The sequence below is a fragment of the Struthio camelus genome, chromosome 1 (genome assembly GCF_040807025.1).
Source record: "Struthio camelus isolate bStrCam1 chromosome 1, bStrCam1.hap1, whole genome shotgun sequence".
Lineage (NCBI taxonomy): Eukaryota > Metazoa > Chordata > Aves > Struthioniformes > Struthionidae > Struthio > Struthio camelus.
The window spans coordinates 216,405,863-216,430,503 of record NC_090942.1 but is presented as its reverse complement, the minus strand read 5'-3'; the positions used below and the strand labels follow the sequence as shown (position 1 = coordinate 216,430,503).

Here is a 24,641-nt window from a genome sequence, read left to right as displayed (position 1 = left end):
CACTGGCCCCTCAGAGAAGCAGCTTTTAGAAAGAGCGGAAGAGGACTCCCAGTACTTCCTGGGAGGAAGTCCTTCAGCCTCTCCGGTATTTGCCAACCAACAGAACAGGCATTCTCCTTCCCCCCTCACTTCTGCCTCAGGCTTTTCTTGCGCCAGCCCCCACCGAGGGTGCGGCACCACCAAAAACACCAACAAACACCCAGAAATGGCCAGAGGCTGCGCCTCCAGACGCTGCAGAATAAGTCCCCATCTTGCCAGGAAACAGCCCTCCCACAGACAAATACGCTCTGGAATCACTTTCCCACCTCGTGGCCTTCCAGGTCGAGTTCAGAGTCACAGCCCTCTCCACTTCCCTTGCCCCATACAGACACAGCTCAAACACACGGCAAGAACAGCAGGTCCGCACGCACCACAACAGCCCTGCCTCGGCCAGGAAGCACGGCAGGGCCTTCTGCTCAACAAGCAATGCTTTATTTTGGTCAGCTGATTGTGCTGGCTCCGTGGTAACACCTCCAACTCTCTGGACGGGCTGCCCTTTCCTTGCCTGTCCGGCTTTCCCGTTCCTGCCCTCTGGCGACCTCCTAGGTGGTCGGAACACGGCTCAGCTCTGGCCAGTTGTCTCCGAGGACCTGAGCTGCTGCCTGCTGCACGCTGGCATGCTGGTCTTCCTGCAGCAACTGGAGAGCTGAAAGAACACAGGCAGACGCATCAGGGACTGTGCAAGCCCCGGACAGACAGGTCGTGCCTCCCCTGGCTCTCTGAGCAGAGCATCCCTTGAGAAAGCTGGAAAGCCCTCCCTGGCCTCGCTCCTGGGGCAGGCTGGGAAGGGTAGGACGTGAACAGCTGGCTTTGCACCCCGCCACTGCAAACCCTCAGCCTTCTGCTCACATCCAGCAAGAGAAATTCTCTCCTGGGACCAACGGTCCCTCCCTTAGGAGTCTGCCACGCACTTCGCCAAACGTGTGCAAAGGTCTAATTCCCCAAGAGCCTGACCCCTTTTCCCAAGTGTGCTGCTACCCAAAAGACATCCTTAGTTCAGCAGGAACATGTCTGTCTGCGGAGGCAAGAGCTCCGCCTCCATATTCACCCGAGATAAAGTCACTCCCCGGCCAAGGTTTGGGGCCGGATACCAAAGAGAAAGGGCAGTGTTAGGGTAGCAGGAGGTGGTGACGTCTTTCCCCAGACAAGGAGCGAGCGGAGTGCAGGCGGGGCCATTGGAACCTACCTCTACTTAGAGAACTCATATCCTGCTCTCTCAGCCACCGGGCATCTGCGTTTTCCAGGATAACACCTGCTCACAAAAGGCAGATACGTAAACATGGCTACACTTCCCAGGGCAGGCCTAATTCCCAGCCTAGTCTCTGACTCGCCTCGCACGTTGGCGATGGGCTTTGGGGAGCACAGGAACGTTGCAGCTATCAAACCAGCAGGGTCCCGTCTACGCTTCAGTTGCTAGGGAGAGGCCTGAAGCAGAGCTGAGAAATGTGTGTGGCGGGCGCTAAGCCTCATCTGCAGCACTAATTGCACCGTGCGTTCCCTACAGAGACTTCAGGCACTTGACAGCCCTTTCCTCCTTCCTCCTGCTGCCACCCTCGGCAGACAGGTGGCTACTCCCACCCCTTTGCAGAGCAAGTGGACGTGGCTGCCTCTCTGCTGCCTCTTGGAGGGAGGAGCAGTTAAGAGAGCTGCAGCTTTGTCTCGCACCGGTTAGTTTGACGGCCGCAGTCCGCATGCCCCAGCACGAGCTCCAGAAGTAGGTCCTGAGGGTGTCATAGACGCTTTCGAGCAGCTCGGGGACGTTCCTGGCCTAGGGGAAAAGAGAGGAAAAGGAGTCCCTCGACTCAAAAGGCCCTTCCATTGGCCCTGGGCAAGGAGAGTGGCCGAACCAGGAGCTAAGGAAAAGAGCTGGTGCCTGCAAGGCGCTGACCCTTCCCAGCACCGCCAGGCTAGATGCTGCTCTGCCACTTCTCTGAAGGGCACTCCGTGCTCCCGGGCTCTGGGCCGGGGAAAGCCACGGCCGCCCGTCACTCTTACCCTGGGCCGCAGCTTACTTACCAGGTGACTGCAGACACTTTCCTGGAGCCCTTCCGCACTCTTCGCCATGTTCAGGGCAACGTGCGTCTGAACCCTCCGCAGGCCCAGCAACGGAGTGCACAGCAGGAAAGTGCTGCAGCAGGCCTGAAAAGGAGAGTGGCTCCAGCTCAGCCCTCCCCAGGCACAGCCAGATGCCTTGCACGGCAACTCACTGAGCTGAGCACTACTGCTGTCTTTCCAGAAGAGGAGGTGTTGCACTCAAAGCAGTTTTCAGAGAGGAGAGGGAAAAGACTGCAAGAGCAAGGACATGCTGGGGGAACGCGCAGCTATGCAGAGAGCGGCAGGAAGGGCAGGCCTGCTCTGCTCTCGCCCCGCATCGCTCCCCTCATGGAGAAAGAAGTGAAGTGCGGCTCTTACATTGTAAACTCCAGGGTCAGGGTCGCGCAGGTGGAGCAGAATTCTGACCCAAGTAGTTTGGAGCTCTTGGCTGAGAAAAGAGCGCCGTTTCCTCTTGGCGGAGGAGGCCAGCATTCCATACAAGGTGAAGGCAGAGGAGCGAAGGACTGCCTCATCCTGCAACCAAGAAACCCCAACCATCAGCTTGCTGCCTAGGACCTCTGACTACCTGTGTGTGGCACTGGGGATCAGGAGACCTCACCCCATGTCTCATCCTTCCTCTTCAGCCTTTGCCAGGAATGACCCTTCTTCCCTGAACCCAAGCAGTCCTCATGTCTGCTTGCCCCCGTCAGGTGAGCTCGCCAAGACTGCTGCGACAAGAGTTACCTACTGCTCTGCACTTACAGCATCAAAGAAAGTCTTTGTACACAGGGCAATGTCCCTGAAGGAGACACCAAGGCCCTTCTCTTTCAACTCCGCCACCACTTTGGCCAGCGCTGACAAGCTCTCCCCTATGATCTGCGGGGCGGTGGCGTCCTTGGTGGCCCTCAGTAGCACCTCCACAATGGCCTCCTGATGCTTCCTCAGCTGTCAAAGCAGAAGACATACAAGAGCTTCTCAGCGTTCATCCCTCTAGCATCTCTTCTTTACCGTTTCTCCCAAGAGCAGAACCTGCTCGAAACCATTCCAGAGCACGCCTTAGCCCAAGCCTACACACTCGGCCTCACAAGATACCTTTGCAGCCAGAGTGATGGCCTAGGACGGAGCAGCACGCTCTCAAGAAACACCAGCATTTCCCTTTCTGCTGCTCCGCCCAGTTTCTTTGCTGAGCCTTGTGCAGCTCTTTACCAGGACCTTTCTCGCTAGGGGTGGCCCTTAGTGAGCAGCAGTCGCATTCTCACCTCCTCTGGGGCTCCGCTGGCCAGGTTTCCCAGGCCTCTCACCGCCATCTGGCGGACAGCGCTGCTGGCGTCCAGGGTTTTGTCCACTAAGGCAGAGAGGACAGGCCGAAGCAGCTTCCTTTCCTCAAGCACTGGGTGCTTCATCAGCTAGAAAAGGGCAACATGACCATTAGCACCAATATAGTGATCCGGACCACTCACAGCGTGCCAATAACAGCATTCATGGATTCCAGCACTGGCGGGACACGTTCTGCCAGGATCGTCCTGCAGAAAGACGTGGCCCAGGCAGCCCGTTTCCAAAGACAGCCGCCCTCAGCCCTTCCTTTCCCACCTTCTGCCTCACCTCAGCAAAGAAGGCCGTTGCCATGGTCCTCAAGTTTGCTGAGGGCGAGTCCAGCCACGGGAAGACAGCGTTTACAAGAACCCGTGTGATTACGCCAGCTCGGAGCAGGACACTGCACGCACAGCACAAGAAGAGAGTGAGGCAACAGCCCATGAACTCCCAACAGTCAGCTGCTGTGATGCACAGAGTCCTCCTCAGCAACTCAGCACAGCCTCCCCAGGCAGACATGCCAGAGAGGGTCCCATTCAGCCCCTTGCTAGCTGAGAGTCACCCCCCAGGAGGGAAGGGAGACCTCCATAACACTCTTACCTAGTCAGGAGACACGTGCCCTCCTGGGAAGCCTGGGGGTTTTCCAGGAAAGCCCACGTTCTCTGCTTCCCGAGAACCCTCATCCATCTCTCATCAATGCACTTGCAGAGCACAGCATCTAGCGCTCTGATGGAAAGCCTGGTGGAAACAAGCAGTTGGAAGCAGAGCCCTTGAGACTGTGTCGTGATCACAACTAAAGACGCTCAGCCACTTCCTGAGGTGCTCGCTATCGTCTTCGAAGCCCCACTGAATGATACACAAAGTATCCTTCCCCCCCTGAAAGCACACCTCATAATCCCGAAGCGTGCCAAGCTAACAGCAAGCTGGCACGGGCACGGTCCTCCACTTGCATGCCCCCAAGCTCACTGAACACATCGGGAAAAACAGAGACCGGCACTGCTTTGACGCTACAACCTGAGGGTTCTTCTAACCATCCCTTGGAGGGAACTGCCTGCAGACCGCAGTCAGCATCTCTTTGCTCTGACCCTTGAGGAGCATGCGCATTACCAGAATACCATTCCATGCAAAAGATGCGCACTGAGCTCCCTCCTTCCCTCCCCCACCAACTTGAGGAAATGGATAGTAATGGGCAAGAACGGCCATTCTGCAGTTGCACCGCCACTTCTCGGTTCCTTGAACAGAGCAGTCCTAGGGGAACAGGAGGCCCTGCCCAGCTGCAGAGGAAGAAATCAGTCACAGAAGACTGAGCAGTACTTTGTTCTCTACCATTCCCATGAGCAGAGTCTCTCAGGGTTCACCAAAAAGCTGGCATCCCAAGCTGCACTGGAAAACCTTTTGTGGCCACTGCCTGGACACAGAGAAATTTGTTTCTGGCTTCCTGTGGAAAAGCGTTGTCAATTATGAGACGTGCTCCGGCCAGAAAGCCTGTCCTTGGAGCCCAGAAGCCTCTCTCCTAGAACGCACAGCAACCAGAGGTGCTATCAGACTGGAAGGCCTGGGAGGATGTCCTGCCCCATGCTCCCGTGCTGCCACATGGCTCGACTCGGGGGAAGTCCAGGCAGCTGCCTCAGGTTGTGCCTGGGCAGGCAGAAATGCTTCTGCGTCCCTCAGACCAAACCAACCTGCGGACTTTTGATTCAAAAGCCTTTCCACAAGCAAATGAGACCATCCAACAAATGGTGCCCAAGGAAGAAAGGTAGGAAAGCAGGCAAAAGGCAGAACCAAACCGAGACTAGATGAAACAGCAGAGCTCCCTGGCCAGCACACAGACTACACCAAGAAGGGAGCAACAGGAGAGGGCCGCTTGCCAGACCTCCTTCATTTCAACTGCAGCTTTTCTTGGGCGGTGCCACACCACACAAGGTTTTCTTCACACTACTTTACTTTTCCCAGAGCACACTGAGCTCATGCTAGGGCACAAAAGACACCTCGCAGCCTTGTAAGCAAGGGGAGAAACACCCAACCGGAGCCAAGAGCTAGGAGCTAGAGACAGACAGAGAGGCCTCCTGGCAAAAGCCCTGCTTTTTCCATTGAGGGGGACATTAACCTTTGCGAGAATTCCCAAGGCAAGAGGGGATGCCTGGGAAGGAAGTCCCAGGACCCTGCAGGTTCTCTGTGACAGAGGCTTGAGTCAAACACAGGTTGTGCTGAGCAGCACAAAGGGAAAGCAGTGACATTCTGAAGCCTAGCCTGTACAGGGCAGAGGCCACGCTGGAGAAGTCAGTGGTGCCACCTAGGGACCCTCTTCGCACCTAGCAGCCTCCGTTTCTCCGCGAGAAGAACGGAGGTTAGAACCACCACAGCAATCTGTCTCCACAGCGAGGAAACAGGGCAGACCAAAAGTTCCCTGCAGGCCAAGAACAAACATGACCTGGTGATACAAGCTAAAGCCAGCCCCCTGCGTCTCTGCCCGTTCCGCTCATCACCCACCTGCAAGGCCGGCTGTCTTCCCCACAGGCCACCAGGACCAGCTCCTCTTGCGCTCTTCCTGGGGGTGACGGCATCTCCTTTCCAAGAGTGTCACTGATCTGCTTCATGAGCATTGGAAGTAACCGTGGGAGCAAGAACGGCACAGTTTCCAGGGTCCGCATGGCCGACACCAGCTCAGAGATGGCACACGTCACCTAAGAAGAAATGCCCTCACACGCAACCGGCTGGAAAGAAGAGCTTTCCCCACCACTTGCCCCGCCCGCCCGCCTGCCTGCCAGGAATTCCCTGTCTGCATCTCTGACTTGTGCCACAGCCTCGAAGATCAGGAACAACAACTCTTGCAGCTTCTCACAGTGAGGGAAATGAGACGGACCGAGCAAAGCACACTGGGAGGCTTCTCCATGTGGATTTGCAAGTGCCTGGCTAACAAACAGGACGATGCCCTACCCCTCGCTTTCACTCCGCAGGATCCTCGGCCAAAGAGGGCACAGAAGCGTGCCGGTCAGGTTACCTACCGCGAGAGGTTCCAGAGCAGCCTCGCTGCTCTCCACTGCATCATCAGGGCAGTTCCTGCGGCTGCGGGTGGTTTCTGCGCTCTCTAGTCTGTCCATTAGCAACTGGAGCACTTGAGTTGCAAGGAAGCTTCTGCCAAGGGTCCTCCACAACTCCGCTGTGTCACTGGGAGTTGAACAGAAGTTCACACTTGGTCCCTTGTGCTCTTGGCCCTACAACCCCTCCGAAGCAGGCAAAATGCCCGGCCCCAGCCCCGGCCCAGTGTGGAGCTTTAGCGGCTCAGGTTCTTTGCAAAGCTATAAGCACGTGCTCTTGCAACAGTCTCACTTTTCCGGGACAACAACAGCCTGCTCCTTAGTGGAGCCTCCTCTGGCACGGTCAGGCTGTGGCATCTCTGCGTTACTGCAATGGAAGGCAGAGAGGAGTGGCACCGACCTGTCCATTGGCAGGTGTCTCTGCAGCAGGCTGTTGGCCACTGCCTGTGGGTGACAGTAGGCCAGGGCAAATACTGCCTCCAAGACTATCTCTTTCAGGTTGTTCTGCCGGCAAGCTGGCAGATGGTCATAAAGGACTGTCAGGACTCCTGGCACCTGGATGGAACAAGGCAAGAACAGGTTGAGGAGGAGAGCTGAGCCCCCACCACTGGCAACACGCATCACCAATGGGCAAAAACTTCTCTCTAAAGTAAGGCAACCGTGCAGGCACCCTCAGGGAGAACAAACAGGCAGGCTCAGGCACAGCACCGAGAACCAGCAACACAAAGACAGGCCGTGGAATCGCAGGCCAGCCAAGACAGACCAAGGAAGCAGGCTGCCTTAGCAAGCAGGTCACAGAACCCAAGCAGAGCCAGGGCCGAGGAGAGCCAGCCCCCCATCATCAGTATCCGAGCCTTCCCAGAGCAGAAGCTGAGACACCAGTGGCCCTCTGCAACCCACATTCCTGCCTTCTTTCCGCGGAAGGCTGGCACCGCCCGCCCTCCAGGCCCAGAGGCGCAGTGGAGAGGAGAGCAGAACAGCAGGGAGAGGGGCAGCTACTAGAAATGTGGGTCCTTCAGGTTTTCTCCTTCGTGCAACTCTGTCCGGAACACTTGGAGACTGTGCACTGGAAGACTTTGCCCAGCGCCCAAGGCCAAACCGCAGAGATGAACAAAGGGTCTTTTACCTCTGGGAGGATCTCTCGTCCACGTTGCTGCAGAAAGATGATCATCCACTTCCCTGCTGCCATAGCACAAGCAGGGCTGAAGGACAGCATGCTGCCCAAGACAGCCTGCATAAAGTCTCTTGCCTGCTCCCAGGGGATGTATTGGCATGCGGTCTGGAGAGAAATCAGAACCAGGAGAAACAACTTTGGAAGCCTGCTTCCACTCTTCCCGAGAAAGGACAGGAGAACTTGAGCAGCTCCGTCCTGAGGCTGCTAGCTAACTGGGAAGGCTGCCATTGCTTTGTAGTCCAACTGTGCATACAACTGCTGCTTCTGAGTTATGGAGCGCCTCGATTTGGAAGGCTCTTCCGGTAGGCCATTTGCATGTTGACACAAAGAGAAACCCTGCAGGCGGAGGAGCTTCCCTGCCTCTCTTCAACATCTCTTTGTCCTCAGGCAGAGCGTGTTTGGGTGTGGACGGACAAAAAGGAAACACACGCACGCACGCGCGCACGCACGCAAGCACAGATTCACAGAATCTTTGTGGCCTCTCTTGTTTTCCCCAGTGGGAACACAAGAGACCGTTATGCTTTAAAACCCTCTTAGTACTTGCTGACAACAGAGGCCCCATTGCCAGAGGCCACCCTGAAAACGGAGAGGAAGCTTGGGAGCCAAAAGAAGAGAAAGGGGAGTGGAGCTTAGCCACCAAGTAGCCACAGCCCTGTCTTTTGAGTCAGTTACCTTGGCGATTTTGGAAGATGTCTTCAGCAGAGAATCCGCGTCTGTGGCACTTAGTTCCTCACAGAAGTGATTCATCTCATCTTTCTTCACGTGCAGAACCTCGGCTGCAAGGAACACCAGGGGGAAAGGATAGGCGCGTTTTCTGGCACTGAGCCTCCAGCCCATAAGCAGTGACCAAGGAATCCCCAGCTGGCAGCAGTGAAGTCCACAGGTGAACTGCAGGACCCTTCTGAACTCTGGAAGCAGCACTGTACGAGTGCAGCCATCGGATTCTGGTCTCTGCCAACCGGGACCAACAGCAGTTTCCAGAGCGTACCTGCTGTCCTCAGCTGGAGGCCTCTCTGCTCTCGGCATCACCAGCCCGTGTTCTAGCACGGGTCACGCCGACCTCTGACAGGCAGGAGACTCTCCACCGATTGGTCAGTGTGGACAGGGAACGCTGACCACAGCTCACCCCAGCAGCCCACGTGCATAACTGCCTTCTAACCATTTCTAAACTGGGGCCGTTGCTTTGTAGAGCCAGAGGGTGCTGCTTCTGCTCCTTGATTCCTGAGAGCGTTGCCCTTCGACACAAATGCAGAAGGGCCCTCGTTCCCCACAGGAACTGGAAATGCCCCTGAGGAGGGGCTACCCAAAGAACTTCCCCCGGGCCTCCCTTCTCCTGTGGCCTAGAGGAAAGAACGAGCAAGGCTTGCAAGAAACGTTGCAAGAAACTAGCAAGAGTCTGCTGTCCAGTACTCTTCTCTTCTGGCAAGGAAAGCCCGTCCCTACCTCTTGCCTGTGCTGCTAGACAGGGAAGAGAGGGGAGAGCCACCAGAAGGCAGGAGGGGAAGACCTGTCCTTCTCACCTTGGGCAGAGAGCAGGCAGCTGATACAGTTGAGTGCCTGCTGGCGGGACGTGACCAGGGAGTCACAGGTGAGAGGCCCCAGCACTCCAGTCAGGTAGCCAAACTGGGCAACAGTGCTTTCTCCCTGCCAAAAAGCAAAGGAAGAAGAGCGTTGCCAGGCTACATGAGTGGCCCAGCAACCACCACCTTCTGGCGCTGACTCCTGACGCGCAGGTGGCCATCTGGATCAGTGGAAGCTCAGCTTTATCCTCCTGGGAGATTATCGACCCAGACACAGCCCCAAGCACATCTGCCTGCCAGGCAAGCAGAAGGGATCGAGGAGGAATGCCCTGTTTGTGGCAGATGGGCACTGAGGCTGGGGCAGAACTGCAGGCAAGGCCTCCAGGGCCTCCTGGCTCACCAAGTCTGCCATCGTGTTTCTTCCCCGAGAGACTCCAGCTGCCCCCACAGAGCTTCCACAGGCTTCTGGGAAGAGGGAGCCCATACTCACAGTGCTCACAAATCTCTCGGCATAAGCCTGCATCAGCTGAGTGCAGACCTGGAGGGCCCTCTCTCTTTCCCACTCCTTCTCAGAATGGAGCCAGGCCTCTAGGAGCTGTTGGAAGACCACAGCTAGATCACCCGTCTTTTACACACACACGCACGCACGCACGCACGCACCCTCCTTTCCAACCCCCCACCATTTCTGGCAGCTTCCCCAAGGAACAGCATTAAGGATACAGTGGCCTCCATGGGAATTCCTCACCACTGTGAAGCGACCAGCCACCAAAGACTTACGATATTCTTGGGTCTACTTGCAAATCGCGTTCACTCCATGAGCAAAGCTTGGGAGTGCCCTTGCATCTGTCCGCCAGGGCCATCTTGCTCCCATCAGACGCTCGGCAAAGCGCCTTCGCAACAAACAGCACGGCTCCTCCAGCCACCGTGGTACCTAGTTTTCTTCCCCTCCAAGGAGGACTTGCATGTGTTGCACCCTGTTCTAAAAAATCTCCCTTTCTCTAATGATCCCCTCAAGCAGGAGGCCCTCCGTGCTTGGCCCACCTCCTGGCAAGACAGGAGAGTTTCCCCTTCTCCTCTTGACTACTCACATGGAAGGATTCCTTGAGCCAGGATGAGGTCAGGTCTTCTTCAAGGGTTGTCATGAGCTGACCAAGAGCTCCCAGGCATCGTCTATACAGAGACTAAAAGCAGGAGAGAAGGCTTGACAGGTGAACTCCCATGGGGCCTCCAAACCTGCCCAGAGAGGCTGCCGCAGTTCAGCGCAGCCCTGAACCCTCAGGGCAGCAGAGGGCGATGGACAGCTACCTGCGCGTGCCGAGCAGCCTCTGCTGCCTCCCCTTCCTCTTTGCTCTGCTCAAGGGGAGGCAGCGGAAGGAGGCTTTGAGAGCACTGGCGAAGGAGATCACAGTTTTCCTCCCGGCTCAGAGATGGCTTGATCTTGCTGGCAGGAAACAAAAGAAAGACCATTCAGAAGGCAGACTTACCACTATTCGCCAGAGCGGATCCAGGGGCAGCGAGAGTTCCTCTGCACCTGGAGCCCCAAATCCCAGCACTGCGGCTCCTTGAGAGGGAGCACTTTGCCAGCTTCCACGGGTTCTTGCCTCACTCACAGGCCTCAGGAAAACATCCGACTCCCAGGGTACAGAGAGCTGCGAGCTCCCTTCCCTCAGCTCGCCAGCCGGCCGGCCAGGCAGAAGCCTTTCCCCCCGACCAGAAACACTCTCTTCCCCACGCTTCTCCAGTCTACAGCCCCCAGCCATCTCTCTCCAACCCGGGACTTCAGGCACTGTGCCGCATTCACGGCTTCCGGCAGCATACCGAGCGCTGACCATCGTCTCACCCCACACCACAGGCAGCTCCTGAGCCCACACTCAGGTCAGCCGCGAACCTTCAGCCAGCTCACACACAATACCCAGCACACAGCAGGAAATGCCCTACCTCAAACGCTCCACCGCCAGAATTGCCTTGCAACACACAGCAGAAGGCACACAGCCCACAGGCTCCTCTTTCATGAAGTCCTGTAGCTCACCGAGACACAAGTACAGAGAGGTGAGCAGGGAGGAAAGAAGAGGGCCCTCCCTCAGCAACGGCAACGGCCTCGTCTGCCACGCTTGTGACAAGCATATACAGCCTCCCTGCAAACTGCCCCCACACTGGGAACACTGTCCTAAGACATTCCCCTGGCACGCTGCGGCCCAGGCTGAGGAAGTTCCCAAGGTTGCCCGTGCTCTTTCACAACCAACAGAGGCATGGCACCTCTGAGGAAACCCATCTCATGGCACAAGCAGCAACTCTTCTGCAGCACAGCCTCCCTCGCTCCGTGTCACTCACCAGCAGAATCGCAAGCAGCACCCTTTTGGAGGAGAAATTAAAGCTCGCCCCGTTGCTGACGCTTTGAATGGCACAGCTGACTTCGGTGACACTCCGGATCAGGGCCAGCTTGAGCTCTAAGTCCTGAGGACAGCAGAGAAGAACAAGATGGCACACATGAGGAGCTGTTCAAAGGACAAAAGGCTCACACGCGCACCAAAGAATAAGTAACCCAGAGCCAAAGCTGTCTCCAAAGCGCCACGCTGGGAAGAAACGGCATCCTCCAGAAGCCTGAACGACCTTGGCGCCGGGTCTCTGCCAGAGGGAGGAGAGTGCCCCTCGGGTCCTAGGAGGAAGCGGCCTCCCCGGAAGCAGGAAGGAGCTTTCCCCAGCTTCTCACCCAACAGAGAGTCCCTGCACTCTAGCCTAAAACAATGGGGAAGCCAGCCGGTCTGGGCTTCGACTCTCTGCCGTCTCAGACAAGTCGCCCAGGACACAAAGAACAACAGCAACGACTGAGGGATATGGACAGGGGACACAGTGACAGGTTTGAAACCAAAGGTTCACGACTCTCATTGAGAGGGGAGCCTTCCAGACAGATACCCTGTCTCGGTAGGCTGCGGTTCAGAGGAGGGCTGGAGCTGGCTCTAGACTGAGAGCTCTAACAATGAGCCTTCTGCGCTCCTACCTGAGAGCTGCTTCTGTACTGGCACAGGATGTTCTCCACGATGACTGTCTCCACTCGGGAACAAAGCAGCTGCTTGGGAGCGTGCAGAGCTATCTGGCTGTAGGCTAGCATTAGAGGAGCACACATCTTTGCTCTTCTCTCCTTTTGGTTCTCCTGGACAATTGGAACAGCCATCAGGAATCAGCTCAGCCTCCTTCGATTTACCTCAGCCTTTCCCCGGGCTTCTCCCTGAGAGACTGCCTCCACACCTGTGCGAGCCTGCCCTTTCTACCCACACTTCCCAAAGCTTTTCCTCAAGCAACTCCTCAGAGCCTGGAGCTCTGAGGCAAAGGAGGGCTGAAGTGCAGAGCCTCCTTCGCTGACACCCCTGGGAGTCTGATCGCTGCCCATTGCCCCGTCCTCATTCCCATTTGCCAGCTGACTTGAGGTCATGCTCAACACCGTTCCCGTGGCCGTTTGGCTCCTGTTGCCACCGCTGGGCAGCTTTCACCCATGACTCAGTAAACACGCTCCTTCCCACAGGTGCCTGAAGGAGCAGAACCCCAGGGTGCAGGCTTCAGGCAGGTCTTACACAAGCAAACAGAAGGCAGACAACAAGGAAAACCGACTTCCCTTACCTCCTGGAAGTTGAGGAGCCTAGAAAATCTGCTTTTCTGCCCAGCAGCCTCAAAGTCTTGGACTGTTGTCAAGGCAAGATCAAGGTGTCTCTCAGCAGAGCACGCTAGCACAGAGATTGCTCCCTGCAACACAGTGACGAGCGAGTGGGTTTCTGCCCCCGACATTCATCCCTTGCCAGCTACGGTGGCCAAGCAGGAAATATCGCCCGAGGGAAGCAGCAGCCAAAAGCCCCAAGCCAAGCCCCACCACAAGCTGGAGTCCGGCAAGGAGCCCCAAGCTCCTCGGAGGAAGACTGGAGAAAGCAGGGAGAGGAAGAGAACGCCCACCTCTGTCTCAGAAGGTTCCCAAGAGTTGAGTCTTTCCAAATAGCTCTGCATCTGCTCTTGAACATAGGTGACGCTCTGCGAAGCTGCCAGTGCTGTCCCCACAGCCTTGTACAGGAAACTCTGAAAGAGAAGAGGCTAGCACCCCCTGCCATCGCTGCAGAAGCGGAGCACTCAGGTACTCCTCCATCTCAGAGGCAAAGAGACAGCCAAGCAGCCAAGACTGTAGAAAGAGCCCCTTCCTTAGCCCACTCCAGTGACCAGCTCTATACCGAGACTGAAGAAACTAACAAGAACAAAGCCGTTTTGGAGGGCAGGCAACAGAAAGCGGTGAGAAGAGATTGTCTTGAAAAGACCGTGTCTTAGATGGCACGCCAGTGAGAGCAGCGTCCTGTGGCTCTGCCACCACACCTCCCCGAGACGAGGTTATGCTTTAAAACATAAGAGAGACAAAGTCCTAGCAGAGAACCAACCTTCTCCTTGGAAAGGTTCGGATACTTGGCCATCTGCTGAGCTAGCTCAACGTTCAGGTGCACGAGCCACGCCTGGTTCTCTATTGTCTCCAGGGATGTTCTCAGGAACTACGGGGAAAACAACAAGTGAAGCAAAGGCTGCCTCCGCTTTGCTCACGGCCTTTTGCACCTTCCAACAGAACAAGAAGTTCTCTGCGGAGAGCTAGCACTACAGGTAATCCCTCTTCCCTCGCCGCTCCTCTAACCTGCCCCGGGCTCTTCTTGCAGCGTGGCAGCTAAGTTTCCCCTGGGCCTCAGGAAACTACAGACAAAGAGGCAGCGGCACTTTTAGGACAACAGGCCCAAGCTGAGAGAGAGCACAGGACGCTCCAAGACCCTCCAAGACACTCAGGAGGCTAAGACCCGCCCCCCACAACCCTCATTTCTTCCCTGATCTCTGCAAGCCAAAGATGGGGCTGGAACTGGAGGGAAAACTCCAAAGAGTGCGTGGGTGATCTCACGCCCTGCCTGACACCCTCAAGATGTCCCTTCTCCAGTTATGGTCATTCCTCGTGACCCAGCCATGTGGGTCGGAAAGTCAAAGCGATATTACACCCAAGAATCCCAAACGATCCTGTAGCTGCCCAGAAATGGTTTCCAACTGAAGTCTCCCTTTTCACTTCCACTCCAATCATTCCAATGCCAATGAACAGCAAAATGCATTTGGTTGGTCTTCACACTAAAGTGCCCGTTTTCTAGTTCGTAGGATTCCTCGTTGCCTATTGTCCTTTCCTCCCCACAACTTGCTTTGCTCTCTCTTTGCTTCCCTCTTCACTTCAGGCATCACAAAATAACTCGGTACCTTCAGCAGAAGGCGCTCCCATTCCACACAGTCCAGGGAGCTCTCGTCTTTCCCTGGGAAGCAAGAAGACACAGCAGCAGGTCATCTCATTGCGGTGAGCCCCAAAGAAGCATCCCAAGGTCTCCTTTGTAACCACACATCCCAGCGACCAGCACATACCTAGCAGGTCAGAGCTAAGAGAGCCCTGTGCCACCCTCTGTGGGAGGCCTAAGGCACCAGGACATGTCTGACTCCCATTTCTTCCAAGGCCACTGAATCAACTCAGAAATACTGACCCCCTGCTTCAGAGCAGCTGCCGCAACTCTTCAGAGCACGGCGTGAGTGCAGGCTTTACCCGGAACACACCTTTGCTGCAAAATTAGGGCCTTGCGGCTCGTGCCAGCAAGTCACCGTGAGGGGAGCTTCAGGAACGTGCCATTTCACGTGACAAAGTGCCAGAGCAGCAGCACTCAGGTGGCCAACTGAACTTTCCAGGGGCTTCTGCATCAAATCTGTGGCTCCTGTTTCCTCACAGGGAAAAATAAGGAAGCAGGAGGACTATCCAAGCAAGGACAGCGCGATGCTCCCAGAGCCTGCCATTCTGACGCAACACGCGAGGCTAAATCCCACCCGGGGACGAGCCGAGCTCAGGGCCGTTGCTTCTCTCCGCTGTCTGTTCCAGCTGCCTGGAGCTGGAAGGGGCGCGATACAAGACGGCTTTAAGACACTCGAGGGCTCCGTTCCCCTCGGTCACCCTGGGGAGCTGCCATCCTCTTCTGTCCTCTTCAAACCCATCCCCTCCCAGCAGACGCCTTACCTTCAAGGTAGTGCAGCAGGCTAGGGATCTGCTCCGTCCAAGGAAGCCCCACCGCTCTGTGAATTGCTCTGTGTAGGGCCTTCAGCAATTGCAGGGCAGCAACTCCATAGCCACCTCCTTCGAAAGGAAAGCGGGCAAGCACCTGGGAGAGGGGAGGAGAGAGAGTTAGAGCTCCAGGCCTGCCAGAGGAACAGCAGCTTGCTCCAGAAAGAAGGAGAGGTCTGCTCCTGCCGTGGCAGCCAGCACCCAACAGAGTAGCTTCTCTGTTTGCACTGCCTCCCTGAGCAAGGCAGCCTCCTCGCTACTCAAGACATTCACAGTGGGAATCCCCAGGCACTCCACTACGGGCAAGACACGCTCCAGCAGACTTGCTCCTCCTTGGAGGCTGCAAACACCTGCCACGGAAACTGTCTCCCTCCTGACCTCTCCCCTTTCCCCTGGCTCAGAAAAGCTCTGCTCCAGGCAGTCCCCAACTACTCACCAGGAGGCGTACCAGCAGAGCCTGCGGAGTTGGCAGTTTGGCTGGAAAGAGAGAAAAAGCTCTGTTTCAGCAGGCCAAGTCCCCCTCATCGTATTCACCCATTCGTCTCAGGCCGGCCCTCCACCACGGGACTGAAGCGGGCTGATAACATGCTGCTGATCATGTGCCTTCCCACAGCTCTTGCCATCCCTGGACGCTCTTCCCATCCCTCAGCCTGCCCACCTGACAGAGCAGCACAGAATACACTGGAAAGGTTTCTGCTTCCTACCGCGTTCCTGGTAGCCCAGGTAGCTGGGTTCTTCCTTGTCCTCGCTCCTTCTCTCCTGTCTCTCCACTAGCGCCCCGAGGCATCGGGAGAGTGGGATCAGAGTGCCCGTGTACTGAGCTGGCACTACGTACTGGAGGAGCCTGGGCCACAAGAGCTGCCGAGAAGAATACGGCAATTCAGCGTGTCGTTCTTTCCATCCCTCCAGCGTCTGTTCTCAGAGCACTCTTCTTCGGTGGCTCTGACCCAGCCCCTCCACCTCTAACCTTCTCCAACGTCTTCCTTCATGCCTCTCCTGCCCTTTCTCTTCCCCCTCTTCTCCCTCTAGTCCACTGCCCCAATCCCCACTTGAGCCCCTCTCTTGGGTCGTAACTCACAAGGCTTCCTTTCCCCTCTCCTGTGGCATGACGTTTGGGTAGCCTCAGGCTCTGAAGAGCTTCTCAGTGGAGAGAGGCAGGGCTAGAAAGAAGTATCCTCAAGGCAAGAAGTAGCAGCAGGTGCTACAGGATGACTTACGGTCGTCATGCCGCTCCCTGAGACATCCAGAGAGTGAAGGACTTGCAAGCACAGGCTTTGCAGCGTGCTCTCCTCCAACGCTTGCGTCTCCGAGAGGTTGCTTGTCTCCTGCAAGACAGAAGTGGGAGAACGCTCCCATCGGTTTCTGTTTCTTCAGCAGGAGGCTAGAGGCTTCAGTCGGAGACTTGACTGTGGATTGGGGAGCCCAGGACACCTGAGGGAAGGCAAGACTGGGAAGCCTTAGAGTGGGGAGGCGGGGGTCGCCAGATCCCAGGCTGCAGGAAAAGCCACGCAGCACCCAGAAGGGAAGCAGAGAGCGCCACTGCCTGCTTGGGCGCTCAGCCGACTCGTGGGAATTGTGTAGCAAGCACACGAGGTGCTCAATGGCACAAGCTCTCTTGTAACGCCACCAAAGGAAATGCAAGGCACTGCGTTCTTCGGAGAGGTCGCGCTCGCTTCCTGCACTGGAAACAGAGCCTGAGTGGCCGCAGGCTGCAGCAGGAGGAGGAAGTGGCAGTTCTTTCCTGCTTTCTCCATACAAAGCTATGAGGCCTGCAAGAGCCTCCTAGCAAATGCGCCAGCAAGACTTCCTCCTGGAGACAAAAGGCCCAGCCAGATTTAAGAGCTTCAGCAAGGCACTCTTCTGCTGAACCATCTACGAGGATTGCCCGCCTGAGGGTTGCGAGCTGGCAAAAGAGATTTGCCCATGCCCCTTTGGCTTTGAGAAAGCACCCAGAGCCCCAAAGCTCTTGACAGAGGACAGGACAGGCTTGGAAGGGACCGAGGACAAGGAAACAATCAGAGAGCTTTTCCAGCTTGTCCTGCTTAGCCCATGACTTCTGTCTTTTGCTGTCTTTTGCAGGAGAGAGACCCGAGGTGCATGTCCGCTTGGATGCCAACCAGCTCCTGACACCAGCGACTCGAGAGCTGCGCCTTGGGGGCCTCCACATCCTCACGGAAGTCCATCCAGTGGAGCGGTCAACATACAAAGGGCCCAGAGCACAGTCTGAAAGGTCAAGCTCCCTTCTTACCAGTCTGCTGGTAGCCCGACTGAACTCGCTGAAAACATAGGCCACCAAACCCCACGCCGAACAGTTCTCAACACCAGAGCTGAACAGTTCCTTGATGAAAGAGAGGACCGCAGCCTTCACCTGCCAGCGAGGACGTTGCAAAGAAGGGTAACGATTAGTCCTTCCCTCGGAAAGCTCAAGGAAAGCTGCTGCCTTTCATTGACGTATGCATAAAGCCCCTACGATCTCGGGAGAGATGGCAAGGAGACAGAAGACTTCTTCGCTTCTGCTTTCACTGCCGGCCTTCACAGCCAGGCCATGTCTTGAGGCAGTGCAAGAAAGTGGCATGCCCTTTCCCCTTGACAATCTCTGCCCCGCCCATTTGCAAAGCTCCACTTAGAGCTCATCAACCACCACCCGGGACACGGGCGGAGCTGCTCACTCGGCAGGCCCAGCCACTGGCCAAGGCAGTCCCCAAGGCCCCCTCCTCGCAGCAGCTCTCCTGCTACCGTGACAAAGCAGGACACCTAGCCCAGGTCCAAAAGAGCAGCCTCCTGGTATTTCCTTGCCAGGCTCCACGCAGAGGAAAGCGCTTTGCCTGCCACTCACCGTGGTACCACCCCTTCCCCAACCTCCTCACCTTACTCCGGTGGTCTCCAAACACAGACTCCATTGCCCTCACAACCCAGCGCATCTTGGTTCTTATCCTCGTGGCTGAAAGAAACACAGGTATGTTGCCGCACAGCCCCCTCTCCAAAACAACACCGTCAAAGTGTCCCTCTCACACACAGCCGGAAGGAAAGGAGAGGGCAAACGCCTGGCTTCAGTAGAAGCAGCAGAAGCCATGAGCAACCCCACTTCTACAGGCACAACTAGTTTACAGGGATTGCCTCACGCAGAGAGTTGGAGAAATGCGATCTCCACTGGAATGTGCTGCTGTTTGTGCTCCGAGCGTTACTGAGCTTAAAACGCCATCCCTGGGGTAGCGTGGTTGATAACTCTGCCGACAGATTCAGCTGCTTCAGCACACGTCAGTACCATACAATTCGCCTGGGTAGCATAATCTTTGGAAGTACTGAATGCATTTCTGTGCCTCACCACTGCAGTGACCTTTCTCAGGTGAAACATGGACAAGAGCCTGGGCCACGTTTAGCGTGCGGCACAGACCCACAGCATTCCTCACCCTTTCTGCCCGGTGTTACTTACGGTCACAGCGAACCAAAGCTCTGAGCAGATACAGGGCCGTTGTTCTAGAAGCCTCGTTGTCAATCCCCAGTTGGGCGTACAGAAACTCCATGGTGTCGTCAGGGGAAATTCGGGCTGGAGGGAAGCAACCGTGTTCTAGGTTAACCCGCAACCTCTTCACCCGTTGCAGCGGTGTGCAGGAGAGAGACAAGGACCGCACAGCCAAACTCTGTCTTCTGCTCACCTAGCAGCAGCATGCAGTAGGACAGCTCCATTTTGTGGTCAGTGCTGTGCTCCTTGGTGCCATCTGAGAGCTGTGGGAACGAGGTACGTTCTAGCATCAGTGTGCAGAGGGGCTGAAAAGCAGCTCTCCTGTGAGGTCTTGTCTCCCCGGGGAACTCACAGGGAGACAAAGATGCTCTTCCCAAAGCACATCATTGCTTTCTCCTCACAGAGCCTGCGTCGGCTCTCCATCACCCCTCCCTCTCTCTCTCTAGAGCGCGACGGAGAGCCCAGAGCAATGTGTTTCTGCTCAGGCAGACAGAGTCTAGATCCTGGCGTCAGAGACGAACACCTTCCTGAGTGTCTTGCCTACTGCCCTGCAACACTCCAGAGGGAGCCGGAGCCCACAGCACGCGACCTACAGACAAATCTAAGACTATGCCCCAGAGGCAGCAGGCAGCCTTTGAGTTCCGGTCAGGGGGTCTGCAGCAGCCAAGGGCGATTAGGCTCCAAGGGCTGCCTAGGATTCAAAGGCTGAACGTTAGGTCTCGGGGCTCCCGGCTCCTCCTGCTCTCTGCCTGAGAGTGGAAGTCCTTTGGGAACTCAGCTCTCCCTGCAGCCCAGGCAAAGCAGTCAGCATCAGGCCCGGAAAAGTCTGTGGGCACTTTGCTGGAGTGGGGCTCCTCAATGGCTGCCCGCACCTGACTGCAAGGTGTGAGAAAAGCCCTTGAGAGGGAAACTCTGCCCTGCCCCCCCATAGGTCTTTCTTGCCAGCCCGAGGCAGAGACCTGCCGAACCCAAGGGGAAGGGCGAGACGCTCAAGCCCCCTTACCTGGCTGTGCACAACAACACAGATGACAGAAACTGTTCCTTTTGGAAGGCAGAGCTGGAACTGTGCCACGCCTTCCAAGAAATGACTGAGACTCTACAAGAGAAAGTGCAAACAAGAGGGTGCCTTGTGACCTAGAGCAGCAGCTCACCAAGGGCAGGACAGCATACCTCCACCGGTGGCCATTTGCTTTCCTGAGAAAACCGGAAGCGTCAAACCTCCCCCTCCGTCTGCATGCACCTCTCTAGGCTTCTTCTCTTACAGGTCCCCCAGCTCTGCTAGGAACTCCCACAGCTCCCTGATCTCTGCACACACTCACTCCGACCTACACCGTGGCCGCAGAGCACCATCTTGCGGGATGCCTCACCTTGGTCACGTGAGAACTGTCCTGGACCTCTTCATATTGGCCCAGGAGCCAGGACACCTGGCTGCACACATGCTCCTGATACTCTTCTTTGTGAAGAAGGAGGCCCATCATAGCTGCCACAGTCCTGATGATGGCCTGCTTGAGCTGCACACAGGGAAGGCAGAAGACATTTGTGTGCTCCAAATGAAGCTCTGCTCTACTACGCAGCAGCCCCCAGGCACAATCTTCCCTCTTCACCACGACTGTGATTTCCCCTCTGCCTCTGGAGGACACGCTCTGGCTCGAGAAGAGAGGGGCTATCTTCCCCTCCTGCCTGCCCACAACCCTTCTGCCTCCAAGGCCACTGGCATTTGCCTGGTGCCCAGCAGGGATTCTCCAGGCCCCACCTGGCCCCGCTAGCTCATCGCGGGGTCGCCCGGCTGGAATCCAGGCACACTGTCTGTCTGTGAGCCCGCAGCACTTCCATGCGCTTTAGCCACAGCAGGCTTCCGGCTCTAGACACTTTCTTGGGCAACCTGCTTCCTCCCAAAGCACTTCTCCTGATGCTCCGTCGTTACCCAGCAAGGCAGGTGACCTCCAGCATTACAGCTGCTGCTAAAGGGCCGCAAAGGCAGCCGTTCTTACCTCCTCCTCTTCACAGGTCAGCCAGTTGCTGATCACATAGCAGTACAACGGGTACGCTCGGTCACAAAACTGGGCTTCCCCCATCCGAGGGAAGGAGCATTTTGCCCAGTCTTGGAAGTAAAGCGTTACCCCTTTTGACCAGCTTTCCAGAACTGCAGAAAAGAAGGGCAGAAAGGTCCCTGTGTCAAGTATGCAGCAGGGAGAACGTCTTGTGTTATCAGCCCGGCCCGCCCCAAGCTGCAGTGCCATGCTCATCAGTGCTCAGCTCTAGAGCAGCTTTGGATTCTGGGGCAGGGGCAAAATGTTTTAAAAAGTCTTCCGGGAAATGCCCAGCTGTCTCTGTCCTCCCTCTTCTCCTGCTTGTTCCCTCTAGCCCTTTTCCTCCTGCCAGATTTGCTGCAGGAGGCTGCGTAGTAAATTCCAAGAGCTCCGTTCCTGTCCTGGCCACAGCAGTCTCCTGAGCTTCAGACACTGTGGTGACACGGTGCAGACCGCTGAGAGCTCTAAAGGGCCTGAACTCACTAGCGGCTCAGAACCTGCTGTAAGAGCTGGGGAGAGAAGAGACTTGGGTGTTGGCCGCCGCTCGCTAACTTCCCCTTCCCCCCCTCTGCATGCCAATGGAGCCCTGGAACCAGGCTCTGACACTTACCGCCACAGAAAGCTTGCTTGATCCTGCTGCTGTTATCTGCTTGATTCAGCAAGGTGTGCATGGCTCCCCAGGTCACTTCCACAAAAGGGATGCACCTCAGAGCTGCAGAGAAGGCAGAGGCCAGCGCCAAAGAAAACAACCTGTCGTCAGGGTGATTCTTGGGAGGCTTTGGAGGCAAGCACTTAGCACCTCTCAAGGGCAAGGGCTGTGCGATGCCAGGCCACCTGGGACTCTATCAAAAGATTCCAGAGCTGCCCCAGAAAGTCACTGGTCCAGGTGGCGTGTGTGGCAGCGTGCCCTGCCAGGGTGCAAGTGTGCTGGCTGACCTCCCGCCAGGGGCATGGGAGCTGGGAAGCACTTCAGGGTGGGCCTGGAAGCACAGCGGAGCAGAACGCTGCGAGGCTGGGTCGCCCTGCTGTCCCATCCTTAGGGCACTTAGCTCCGGGGCTGAAGTCACCACTGCCAGCTGCTGCTGCCGGGCAGCAAAAGACATGGCAGCCACCACCTTGTAGCCCTCTCATTCCACAGCTGATTCCCTTCTCCCCCTGCTCAAGCAAGCCAGCGTCCAAGCCTGAAGCCAAAGGTGCAGTACCATAGCTTGTGGCAAGCTTGCTGAGGGCAGTAAAGACACACTCCTCAGGGATTTCCTCCACAGGCTTCAGATGACTCTGGAGCTCATCCATGACATGGAGGAAGTGAGACGGGGCCAGGGACACCAGGATGTCACTCGCTGCTCTTTGCAGTTCATCCGTTGCACCCTACGAGAAGCCGTGAAGGAAAACAGTGCACACGGGAAAGGCTGAGGCGGCAGGACACGTGCAACTAGCCAACAGTGGCTGTATGACCTCAGCTCTTCGTTTCCCTGTTGAAGGGAGCAGGCAGGCAAGTCTCATCGCTCCAGAGAGAGCCATGAGTTACCAATTTTTCCCGCCCTGGGTGGCCGTCACCACTTTGACCTCTTGCGGGAGCTAGGTAGTTCAGCAGTCCCAACTTTGCTGGGCAAGGGAGGAGTTGGCATGGCTTGCCCTTTGGTAGTGTTGCTTCCTCCCCCTTCCCTCTGCAAGAGCAAGGCAGTAAGAAGAGGGAAGCTCCAGGAAGGCTCCAGCACCTAGCACCTAACACGCTCCACACAGGAGGCCCGAGGGGACACTTGGTGCAGCAGGAGAGGGCCTGGCACTGTGCCACAGCTCTTCCTCCAAGCAGCGTAAATGCCCAGGAGCGGTCGTCCAATGGGCAGTCGTTTCGAAGCAGCTGAGTGTCCTTGCCCAGAGCCTTTCCCTTCAGGAGAGGCATGCTTGTTACAGCAGGCATGGGCCGGCTTGCCCCAGCTCCAGCCAAAGGCTCGGGGAAGCATGCTGCACGGGGCAGCTGTTGGAGGTGTTGCGCCTGCCCAAGAACGGTGCTGGCTACGGCCCTGTCCCTCAAGGAGTCAGCTCCCCTGACGAAGAGTCTTCCATAGCGGGATCTGGGAACGGTCCCAGGTTCTCAAGGCAAAGGGGAAATCTGTGGAGGCCTCTAGCTTGCCAAAAAGCTGGGCTCTAGCTTCAAAGAGAACAAGCTTACCTGCCCCACTCTCATGTCCCTTGAAGCCCGTGTTATTAACTGCCTTAGGAGAGTACTCTCCAAACAGGTGCCATCTTCCTGCAGGACTCTCACCAGGGTCCGGTAAGTTTCTACTCTGTTACCCTGAGGACAAGCCAGAAAATGGAACTTTTGAACTTCTTGCTCCTTGACGTCCACGGAGTCTTAGAGCTCTGCGCACTTGTCCCACGCAGCCTGCAAAATGGCATCAGGCCGACAGCTCCGTTTCGAGGCTGCAGTCTTAGAAAGCAGCTGAGTGAACAGCTCCCCTGGGAAGGGTTTCCCCAAAGGGAGGCTGCACCGATTGCTGTGGTAGAGTATGTTCTCGAGTTCCGAACTCAGTGCAGGTCTCCTGACGACTGGCAAAACTAGCATTTCTGTGATGCGGTGTTTGCCAGCGAGCACGTTTCCCACTCGGCAAGAGCACGTGCCACGGCACCGGATGGGAGGCAGGCACACTGGGCATCAAAGCGCTAGAATGCAGGTGGGAGCCACAAAAGTGCCACCGCCTTACCTCGTTCTCCTGCAGCTGGCTCAGCAGGGAGGCCACAGAGGCAGCCAAGGTGCTGATGGCTGCAGGGAGGGACTCTGTCCCCCTGCCTCCATCCTCAGGCGCCTGAGGTCTCACCCGGGAAGATGCTTTAGACAAGCAACCTGGAAGGAAAGAAGCCGAGGATTACGTGCCCTCAGGTGCTAGCAACAGTTTGAGGGTGACAGGGCTTGCCAGCCTTCGGAGAAATTGCTGCCCTCAGTAGTGGCAGCGAGAGGCCAGCTGGCTTGGAGCTGGTGCCTCTGTTGCCCAGCCAGGGGTGGGTGTACTGGAGCCACCAGAGTCAGGCGGGCAGGCCCGACGCCTGGTGAGACAGCATCAAAGTTGTGTGCAGCACGCTGTGGAGCCGCCCAGCAGAGAAGTGGCTCTGCGCTGGTTGCTTCCTTTTGCATCTCTCGGGGGGATTTTGTGGATGAGCTCCTTGGCTGAGAAGTTCGCAGGAGCAGGAGGCAGATCAAGATCAAGACTCATTAGAAAATGAGCAGAGGAGAGTGCTGAAAGTGAGGAGGCCTGCAGAGCTGACACAGAGAACTGAGGAGTGGCCCTTACCCCCGAAGAACAGGAATCTCTTCATCTCGGAAGTAATTCCCAACCAGGCAACAACGCTCTCTCCAACTACCTCCTTGCAGGTGGAGGAGCAAGCCACTAAAGACCCCAGCTGCACGACCGCGGGACAGCGGAGCCAAGGCTACTGTGACACCCAGGGGTCCTGCGCATAGAATCACAGAATCACAGAATCACAGAATCGTTTAGGTTGGAAGGGACCTCTGGAGATCATCTAGTCCAACCTCCCTGCTCAAGCAGGGTCACCTAGAGCATATTGCCCAGGATCACGTCCAGACGGCTTTTGAATATCTCCAGCGAAGGAGACTCCACCACCTCTCTGGGCAACCTGTTCCAATGCTCTGTCACCCTCACAGTGAAGAAGTTTTTTCTCAGGTTCAGATGGAACTTCCTGTGCTTCAGTTTCTGCCCATTGCCTCTTGTCCTGTTGCTGGGCACCACGGAGAAGACACTGGCCTCATCCTCTTGACACTCCCCCTTCAGATACTTGTACACGTTGATGAGATCGCCTCTCAATCTTCTCTTCTCCAGGCTGAACAGGCCCAGCTCTTGCAGTCTTTCTTCATAGGAGAGATGCTCCAGCCCTCTAATCATCTTGGTAGCCCTCCGCTGGACTCTCTCCAGGAGTGCCAT

General features: G+C 56.5%; 1 protein-coding gene across 1 annotated transcript; it reads right to left on the bottom strand.

Moving 5' to 3' along the window:
* Positions 1-581: 581 nt before the first annotated feature.
* LOC104149560 (maestro heat-like repeat-containing protein family member 2B) lies at positions 582-24,018 on the bottom strand. Its single transcript, XM_068933930.1, has 38 exons — positions 23,994-24,018; positions 23,409-23,548; positions 22,877-22,999; positions 21,906-22,071; positions 21,314-21,415; positions 20,665-20,816; positions 20,041-20,184; positions 19,677-19,769; positions 18,867-18,936; positions 18,644-18,757; positions 18,078-18,151; positions 17,459-17,578; positions 16,428-16,535; positions 15,915-16,068; positions 15,647-15,687; positions 15,166-15,307; positions 14,370-14,422; positions 13,529-13,636; positions 13,059-13,178; positions 12,732-12,854; positions 12,115-12,267; positions 11,448-11,570; positions 10,205-10,297; positions 9,517-9,711; positions 9,117-9,240; positions 8,269-8,372; positions 7,549-7,701; positions 6,823-6,977; positions 6,390-6,552; positions 5,875-6,068; positions 3,985-4,122; positions 3,676-3,787; positions 3,333-3,479; positions 2,836-3,018; positions 2,452-2,607; positions 1,705-1,807; positions 1,226-1,291; positions 582-685 (listed from the first exon to the last, which is right to left on the bottom strand). Exons 1-38 carry the CDS (start codon positions 24,016-24,018, stop codon positions 582-584), a joined length of 4,638 nt encoding a protein of 1,545 aa, XP_068790031.1.
* Positions 24,019-24,641: the final 623 nt, after the last annotated feature.